The sequence below is a fragment of the Sapajus apella genome, unplaced genomic scaffold, assembly GCF_009761245.1.
Source record: "Sapajus apella isolate SASKATOON/1434 unplaced genomic scaffold, GSC_monkey_1.0 scaffold62, whole genome shotgun sequence".
NCBI classification, from domain to species: domain Eukaryota; kingdom Metazoa; phylum Chordata; class Mammalia; order Primates; family Cebidae; genus Sapajus; species Sapajus apella.
In genome coordinates this window covers 12335285-12345256 of record NW_022437002.1, presented here as the reverse complement: position 1 = coordinate 12345256, position 9972 = coordinate 12335285, and the positions used below count along the sequence as shown (strand labels likewise).

The following is a 9972-nucleotide window of genomic DNA, read 5'->3' as shown; positions in this document are numbered from 1 at the left end:
TCCCAGCTACTCGGGAGGCTGAGGCAGGAGAGTTGCTTGAACCCAAGAGGCGGAGGTTGCAGTGAGCCGAGATCACGTCATTGCACTCCAGCCTGGGCGACAGAGTGAGACTCTGACAAAAAAAAAAAAAAAAAAATTGCCAACAATGGTTACCTCCAGGGAGGGAAAATGGTGGCTCAGAGATGAAGGATAGCAGAATGACTTTACACTGTTCCTATTCCCCTTTGGACCTTTTGGATTTTGAGCTACATGAAAGTGCTACCTTGTTCTAAATGTAAATTTAAATGTAAATTTAAAAACATATAATAGGAGTTGGAACAGAGGCAGTAGTTAGGTGAGCTGAGGTGGAACATTTCAGAGATAGGATATAGCAGAAGAAGGGAAAAGCAAAAAATTATTAGTTTCTGTCGGACTCTAGAATTCTGCGTGGTGTTTCAGTCTGAAGTAAGTATTCCTAAGATGTTCAAATTTCTTGTACTCTTAACTCTTTGCCCCATCTGTCAGGTATGGTGTGTCACACCTGTAATCTCAGCACTTTAGGAGGCTGAGACAGGAGGATTGCTTGAGCCCAGGAGTTAGAACCAGCCTGGGGAACACAGTGAGAACTTGTCTCATTTGTAAGATAAGCCAGTAAATAAATAAATAAATCTTTGCCCATCAAACAGCTCTCAACTTCTCACAAAAAATGATACCCTGAGAAAGAAGTGTCCCAACAGTGGACACAAATATTTAGGTCATCAGAAAGGTAGTCAGCCCTCCATTAGAAATGGGTTCTGCATCTGTGGATTCAACCAACTGCAGATTGAAAATATTTGAAAAAATGGCTGGGCCCCATGGCACATGCATGCAGTCCTAGCACTTTGGGAGGATAGCTTGAGCCCAGGGGTGTGAGGCTGCAGCAAGCTATAATCACAACACCATATTCCAGCCTGGGTGGCAGAGCAAGACCTTGTCTCTAAAAAAAAATAAAGAAGAAAGAAAATATTCAGTAAAAAATGGATAGTTGTGTCTGTACAGAACATGTGCAGACTTTTTTCCTTGTCATTGTTCCCTAAATGATACTGAGTAACAACTACTGACATAGCATTAACATTGTATTAGGTATTATAAGTAATCTAGAGATGATTTAAAGTGTAAGGGAGGATGTGTATAAGTTATACGCAAACACTATGCCATTTATATCAGGGACTTGAGCATCTGTGGATTTTAGTATCCCAGCAGGTTCCTTGAATCAATCCCCCATGGATACCAAAGGACAACTGCAGATCCTTTCATGGCAAGTAAGATAATATCCAGTTTAAAACACAGTCTCTGAAGAGGGAGCTTAGCAGTTATTTCTCACACTGATAAAATCTGGAATTGCAGAGCTAGAGGTTAAACCTTGGACCAGCATGACCTCAAGTACAAAAGAGGTATGACCCATACCCAAAAATGGAACCCAGTCTCAACCAGCCAGTTACCACTGACATATCTGGAATTTTCAGTTTTGTCCTCTGTTCTATCACTACCTAAGTCAGTCCAAAAGTTCACCCTAAAAGTCATATCAACCCCGGGGCTTTGGGTAATGAAGAAAACACATCTTGAGCCTAAAGCAAATCATAGCATTTCTTTAAAAGGCAGTATAAAAGTAGTTTCCTTTCCCACACTGAAATTACTGGAATGGCTTAGTGGTCCCAGAAACTGGTGAGACTTGTGCTCAAGCAAGTTAAAAACCCCAGGAACAACAAAACTTGTACTAAGTAAAAAGAACACATGCTTGTTCTCTATTCTGATGTTTCTTTGTTTTGTTTTGTTTTTGAGACAGAGTCTTGCTCTCTCACCCAGGCTGAAGTGTGGTGGCATTCGATCATAGCTCACTGTAGCTTTGACCTCCTAGGCTCAGGGGATCCTCCTGCCTCCACCTCCTGAGTAGCTGGGACTACAGATGCACACCACCACACCTGGCTAATTTTTTAATTATTTGTGGAGACAAGGTCACACTATGTTGACCAGGCTGGTCTTGAACTCCTGGACTCAAGTGATCCTCCCTCCTTGGCCTCCTAAAGTGCTGGGATTACAGGTTTGAGCCACCACACCCAGCCTCTATTCTGAAGTTTAAATCACATACCTTAAAAGTCAGTTGATAAATGTTCCTAAGTAAGTATAAGAATTTAAAAATAAAAGTCATTGCCAAAGAGTTATTTTGGGACACTGCAAAAATACCTGCTCATAGGTCCATAGTCTATGCCACATCATCAAACTGGATAATAGATGAGCACTCACTCACCATATTCAGTTACCTTTCAATTTTTCAGGAAAGGACACAGGAATACAGGTAAATAAACTCAAATCCAAATCTCATTTTAGCCAACACTTTTTAAAATTCCTCCTCCAATGAAATGTATTTTTTATCAGAGCTAACAGGTAACAATCTATGGATGCAAATGTCTTTTCCTTCAACCATCTGACAGTTGTCCAAATGATCATTACGACAACCAAAATCAGAAAATAGGAGGGGAAAAAGAGAGGACTTCGAAGGGTGGAATGGCATAGACAATTCATAAATTGCATAAATGGAGGTCTCAACAAATGCCTATTTGTCATAATTGAAAGATGACTGACCCATTGTCATCTCATTTTTAATACAATGACCAAGTCACTAAAGCCACTCCATAAAATGTAAAACTAACTTTTGAAAAGAAATTGTTTGAGGATCCAGGATTCCATCATGAACAGTAGTTAATAAAGTGTACAGGCCAGCAGTTACTAGTTCACATTAAGAATTCTGATATTTCATAATCTGATCCTCAGTAAGGTTATTAATAAAAAGCAATGGAAATTTGGGGCTGGGTACGGTGGCTCATGCCTGTAATTCCAGCACTTTGGGAGGCCCAGGCAGGTAGATCACCTGAGGTCAGGAGTTCAAGACCAGCCTGGCCAACATGGTGAAACCCCAACTCTACCAAAAATACAAAAATTAGCTAGGCGTGGTGGTGGGTGCCTGTAATCCCAGCTACTCGGGAGACTGAGGCAGGAGAATCACTTGAACCTGGGAGGCGGAGGTTGCAGTGAGCCAAGATCGTGCCATCGCACTCCAGCCTGGGCCACAAGAGCAAAACTCTGTCTCAAAAAAAATAAGTAAAAATAACTAAAAAGCAATGGAAATTTGGAGGAAGAAGCAGTGAATCAGCCTCTCTCTTCTATATGCTATATTTTATTGGAATACGAGTAAGTATAAGAGTAATATGAGAAATGGGGGAGGGGGTGATTCTAATCATCAAAATGGAATCTGATTCTCCAACTGCAGCAATGTTCATTCCAGTGGGTTGCTTCACTGTGACTCAAGATCTGTCAAATGAGGACATAAGGGAATTTGAATAAAGCCAAGATACACTCCTAAAATAAAATTAATCTTCCCATAGATCTAACAGAAGATCTAACGAGAATCAACCTGCTCAACATAAATTGATTCTAAAATACTTTTTTAAATGAATTATTGCTCATGCAAAAATTCAGGAAGGAATTCTAGGAACTTATTTTCCTAATGGCAGATTCCATTTATCTATTGGTAAAGGTCACTAAAATACATTACAAGGTGTCTATGTATCATTCCCCTGTTCTCCGTTTATAACCTTATTCTTCAAAAATAAAAGATAATTAAGTGAAAGCATCAATTACGTATATCCTTCCTTTCTCAAAATAAATACAATTGAATCCTTTAATAGAACATGCCTACTATGCTATACGGCAAACAACCCTGGCAAATCCACTGCATTATGAACAAAAGTAAATTAATAGTCGCCCTCAAAATATAACTATCCATTTCTCCCCAACCAAAGGGAAAAGAATTTTCCCAACTCCTCCAATTATATGCCAAAAGAATTAGAAAATGCAGGAAAAAAAGTATAGAAGCTTGTATAAATGTCAAGTGCCAATATTTCACTAATAACCAAGATTTCCTATTGCATTGACTTTTAATTATATCAAATCATGAATCTTTTAGGGCACAGAAAACAAAGATTAAATGGTTCTGTCAATTTACAATGATCATATTTCACCTTTAGAAGTGTGATCACCATGGAAGCAACGAATTCCATGAATTCATGGAATTTGTTGCCTGTTTCTCCACTGATTAAACAAATCCTGCACTACAGGCATAATCGGCTAGTTTCTGCCACCACTCATACATAGGCCTCCAACGCACTCTACAAGCCAGGGCTAGGCTGTCTAGAAATCCGCACTGTGTCACACTGCATAAGGCAGTTTCCCACTGCACACATCCATAAAGCCACCTAAGCACTCTTGTCAGAGGTTAGCAAGGCTGCAAAATGACAGAAGTTGCTAACCAAATAGCAGGAAGCAACAATCACCACCTTTAAAAATCATTTAAGCAGTTTTCCTCTCCGCCATCTCACTTCCCTCCCCCTCTTCCTCCTCCTCCTCCTCGTCATTCTCTCTCTCTCTCTCTCTCTCTCTCTCTCACACACACACACACACACACACACACACACACACACACGCACGCACTGCAGTTCATCCCCAGCTTTGCAAGTGACATGCTGGGCGCTCTAGACTGACAGCCGGCCCAGAACTCATTCAGAGCCCTCAAATACAGACATTCTCACCTGAACACGCCAGGCAACTTCCACCTGCACCATCACCTCCACCCTCCCCGACACACACACACTCGCTCTAGCAAGCTCTCCCCACATCAATCCCCGAGCTGCAGAAAGCCCAGCAGGCTCATTGCAAGCGCAGCACGCGTTTCCACTTATAAGCCGAGCTGGGCGGCCTAAGCTCCAGAAACCTCCTCCTCATGCAGCCCACCTCCACCAACCCAACCCAGCTGGACCCCTGGCCTGCCAGGTGGGATGCGCTACCTTTAGATTGGCAGTCCGCACAAAACTTATTATCCTCCTCCAGCAGCAGGTTGGCCAGGACAGCCTGGTACCGATCCACGTCCTTCACCGACTTGCCTGTCATGGCCAGGGTGCCGGCGGGGGCAGAGGGCGACGCGCCCTCCTCGCCCCCAGAGACCCCTGCCTCAGTCCGGGGGTGAGGACTCCCAGTGCCCTGCCCAGGGGTACCTCCTGAGCGGGAAGAGCCTTCTCCTCTGGCGTGGCCGGGCGCCCCTTACCGGGTCGGCGGCGTCAGCCCCCCACTCCGCAGCCCTTCTGAGCGGCGCCCCCTGGCGGGCTTCGGGACAGGCCCGCGTCCAGGAGAGGCTGCAGGGCCAGGAACCCTGAGCCGAGGCAAAGGCAGACCTCGGGCCTCCTGGGTGCCTGACGCAGAAATGACCCTCCGACCGGCCTGTCTGCTGGCCGTGCGTCCCGCGCCCCGGTTTCCCTGGCAGCTGCCACCAGCTCCACCACCACCTCCGCAGCCTACTTCCGGCAGCTCTTCCTCCCCACCTCCACCCTGCCCAGCCCGCGCATGCGCCCCGCCCCCACGGCGCCGCACTGGGCTCTTCCTTCGGCTCCGCCTCTCGAGAACCAATCCGGGGAGAAGCGGGGGGCGGGGTTTGGGTGGGGGCGGAGGGAAGGGGTGGGCACTCCCCCTGCGTGTCCTTGGAAGAGAATGAATGGAGCCTGGTAGAAAAGGAGTGGAGGGAATGGAAGAAAGTGAAGGAAGACAACAACTAACATTTACTGAGCTCTTACTATGCGCCAGGCACTGTATTAAGCGCTTTATATGAATTATCCCAATATAATCCCCACAACAACACTGTGAATTAAATACTTATCATCCTTATGTAACCTGAGAGTTGTGGATAACCCAGAGTCCTCCAACTTGTTTTTTCCAACAGCCAAATAGAAGAGTACCAGGATACAGGAACGTCATCCCCTCCCCAGATTTTCAGAGGTCTCTGGTCACCTCTCACTTGGAATACCTGCTCCCACTAATACTCTAGCTCTCCTCTGTGACTCCCACCATTTTTGGTTATTGTTTGGCCTGGTGCCCAGACAGTTTGCTTCTTCCATTTCTTAAATTCTCACAAAACAGTGACTTTTGTGTAGCAGACTTTTACTGAACGTTATTTGGGAAGGGTGGGGGGACGGTGATTAAAGCATCACACAGATCAGGCAACTACTTTAAAATGATTATTAAGCATCATTGTCCAAAGCCACCCTTGCTACAGAGAATTTCTCATTGGCTGTCCTTTTCCTTAGGAATCCACCTGCCATCTGGCTTGTGTTTTCATTCATTCATTCACTGAGCACAAACTTACTGAGAAATTTCTAAGTATCAGGCACTGTATTAGGGGAGAGGGAAACAGCATGATCCAGTTTGCATCACTGCACTCCAGCCTGGTGACAGACCGAGACTCTGCCTCAAAAAAAAAAAAAAAAATCACTCTGGATGCCATGAAAATAATGAATCAGAGAAGATGGTAAGCAGATGCAAAGAGTTATCTAAACTCTAGTGAAACACTCTCCTCCATTTCTTTATTTTCTCCCAAGTGCCCAGGATCCCCTCAAAGCTTTCATCTCATCAGAGGAAAACTAAACATTTCTATTACTTTATTTAATTAATTTATTTATTTACTGAGACAAAGTCTCGCTCTGTCGCGCAGGCTAGAGTGCAGTGGTGCAATCTCGGCTTACTGCAACCTCCGCCTCCTGGATTCAAGCAATTCTCTGCCTCAGCCTCCCAAGTAGCTCAGATGACAGGCACCCGCCATCACGCCCAGCTAATTTTTGTATTTTTAGTAGAGACGGGGTTTCACCATTTTGGCCAGGCTGGTCTTGAACGCCTGACCTTGTGATCCACCCACCTCGGCCTCCCAAGGTGCTGGGATTGATTACATGCATGAGCCACTGTGCCTGGCCTCTATTACTTTATTAATCAGAACAATTGCATTTGCTAAGGCTAAGCCTCTTCCCTTCTAGTCATGCCTAGGAAACCTCACTTTTAAAAACACACAAGCTCAGGCCATGCAGTGGCTCATGCCTATAATCCTAGCACTTTGGGAGGCTGAGGGTAGATCAAAAGGTTAGGAGTTCAAGACCAGCCTGGCCAACATGGTGAAACACTGTCTTTACTAAAAATACAAAAATTAGCTGGGCATGGTGGCAGGCACCTATAATCCCAGTTATTCGGGAGGCAGAGGCAGGAGAATCACTGGAACCCGGGAGGCAGAGGTTGCAGTGAGCCGAGATCATGCCAGTGCACTCCAGCCTGGGGACAGAGGGAGACTCTGTCTCAAAAAAAAAAAAAAAAAAAAAAAAGAAAAGAAAAAGAAAACCCATCCAAATAGGTATTACCATCACTATTTTCAGTTGAAACAAACAATCAAGATTATTTGTGTGGCAGCACACCTGTAGCCCCAGCTACTCAGGAAGCTGAAGCCAGAGCATCGCTTGAGCCCAGGAGTTGGAATTCAGCCTAGGCAACATCGTAAAAATCACCCCTCCAACCCCCAATGCACCCCATTACACTGTCTCTAAAAAAATAAAAAAATAAAAATCCCAGTTAATTGTGGTGAATGGTGATTGTGCTTTAGTTCAAGCCCTCCTCATCTTCATCCCTTCACTCTGCAAATAGCCTTCCTGCCTTAGTCTAAATCTAGTTAAATTAATCCTTCACCCTGCTCTTTAGAGGGAGCTTTTAAATGCCAAATCTGATTGAATCACACTCGCCTGCTTAAAAATCTTTTAGTGACTCTCCATTGCTTATGGCAGTGTTTCTCAAATTTTTCCACCTAGTGGGAGATCTCATGGTTTTGTGGTTAAGCACACAGACTCTGGGGCAAGAATGCTTAGGCTTTAATCCTCAGCTTTTACCACCTGTTATCTGTGTGATTTTGAGCAGGTTACATAGCCTCTTGGTACCTCAGTGATTTCATCTATAAAATGGGAATGATGATAACATTAATAGTAGCTATTTCACAAGATTATTATGAGGCTTAGCTGAGATAACGCCTCTAATATAATTAGAACAGCCCTTGGCACATAGTGAATGATAGACAATTAGTGCTCTTCACTAAATATTTCTGGTGTTTTGCCTTCTGAGAACACGGTAGGATTTTATTTCCTGGCCTTCAAGTGATTGGGAAAGACCAATGAGTTTGAACAGAAAGGATGTATCACTTTGTGTCTGAAGCATCTATTTGCTGCCTTGAGACTCTTCTGATTCTCTTTCCCTCTGGCATGGCAACCATCAACGCTGAGGATGTTGGTTGCTCTATTAGCCTGGATTTCTGTGTAGCTGATAAGCAACAGCTCTCTGCCAGCTGCCAGCCCATAAAGGATAACAGCATAAGCAAGAAATAAGCATTGTGTTGCCGTTGAGTTTTGTTTGTTTACTTCTGTATAAGCTAGCCTATCCTCACAGATGCATCAAGCATTAGCTCTTTTAATTATCATTACTGATAGCAGAGTAAAGTGAGTGCATAGCACAGGGTCTGAGGATATAAACAAAGCAAACTGCTCTTCCTAAGTACACTTTTTTTTTGGTCTTTTTTTTTTTCACTTTTTTTTTTTTTGAAGTCTTGAATTTTGCTTTGACAAGTCTCGCAAAAATGTGCACTCTATTCCATCATGTACACGTTATCCTATCATAAAACTGTTTCACATTAGTTATAGAATTTTCTATCTGTCCCAGTGGCTACTGAGCATAGTTTGGTAGCATTGCATCTAATAGATTTCAGAAATTGGAATGAATTGAAGAATCCTGACCCCACATTTCGTACGCAGCTTCCAGATAATTTCTCGTCTTTATCTTTTGTGTGTGTGTGGCAGTAGAATTTATTAAATGTGCCCTTTTAAAAAATTATTTGAAATAGAGATGGAGTCTTGCTATGTTGCTCAGGGTGGTCTTGAATTCACAGCCTAAAGCGATCCTCACACCTCGGCCTCCCAAAGTGCTGAGGTTATAGAGATCAAAGTGCTGAGGTTATAGAGATGAGTCTAAAATGTGGCTTAATACAGGCACCTGGGCTTGACCATGGTGCTCTTAATATATAAAGCTCGGACAATTTTTCTTGAGTAATGACACCAGGAAGTTGTTAGCCAGGTGACTGTTATGTACAAGCTCATTGTCATCTTCACAGGGCCAACAGCCACAGCCAGATATAGCAGCTTCTTCATCTGAAACTCGGTTGTGGACTTCACCTCAACCACTTTGGCCACCATGTTTTTGTTGCATGTCAGCAGGGAAGGGAACTTACCCACCTTATTTAGACCTGGGCTGAGGATTCATGGGATCCTCTTGGTCAGAGACTCTGAGGCTAAAAACACATCATACTTCTTCAACAGCTGCTTGATCAATTATTACTAATATTCTTGTTGAGTTTTTCAGTGTCTCAATGTCTATGTGGAGGATATCTACAGCCTTGGACCATTTTTTTTTTTTTTTTTGGAGACAGGGCCTCACTCTGTCACCCAGGCTGGAGGGCAGTGACACAAACACAGCTCACTGCAGCCTCGACTTCCCAGGCTTGAGATATCCTCCCACCTCAACCTCCTGAGTAGCTGGGACGACAGGCGCATGCCACCATGTCCGGCTAATTTTGTGCATTTTTTTGTAGAGATGGGGTTTCACCATGTTGCCCAGGCTGGTCCTGAGCTCCTGTAATCAAGCAATCCTTCTGCTTTCACCTCCCAAAGTGGTGGGATTACTGGCATGAATCACTGTGCCTGGCCCATCTAATTTTTATTTAATAAATTATTTTCTATTTGTAGAAATAGGATCTGGCTCTGTTGCCCAAGCTGATCTCAAACTCCTGGCTTCAATCAGTCCTCCCACTCAGCCTCTCAAAGTGCTGGGATTACAAGTGTGAGCCACCATGCTTGGCCTCTTCTTTTTCTTTAAATCAGAGTATTTTGAAACCCCAACTTACATAAATAATGACAAAATAAAAACTGTTTTATTAGAAAAACCACAGTAGTAAAATGCCCAGATTACTACCAAGAAAAAGGTACAGTGAACGGTTGTGGACTATTGCCACAGGAAACTCTCATTAGTATATCTTCTAGCTAAGAGATCAAAATC

At 43.8% G+C, this 9972-nt stretch overlaps 1 protein-coding gene across 1 annotated transcript in view; it reads right to left on the bottom strand.

Moving 5' to 3' along the window:
- The window catches only part of SMAP2 (small ArfGAP2), a 48415-nt gene extending 43007 nt beyond the window's left edge, over positions 1 to 5408 (bottom strand). The window contains exon 1 of the mRNA XM_032247085.1: positions 4860 to 5408. Within this exon, the coding sequence (XP_032102976.1) occupies positions 4860 to 4962 (103 nt within the window). The 5' untranslated portion in view covers positions 4963 to 5408. The remainder of the gene's footprint in view (positions 1 to 4859) is intronic.
- Between the last annotated feature and the right edge of the window lie 4564 nt (positions 5409 to 9972).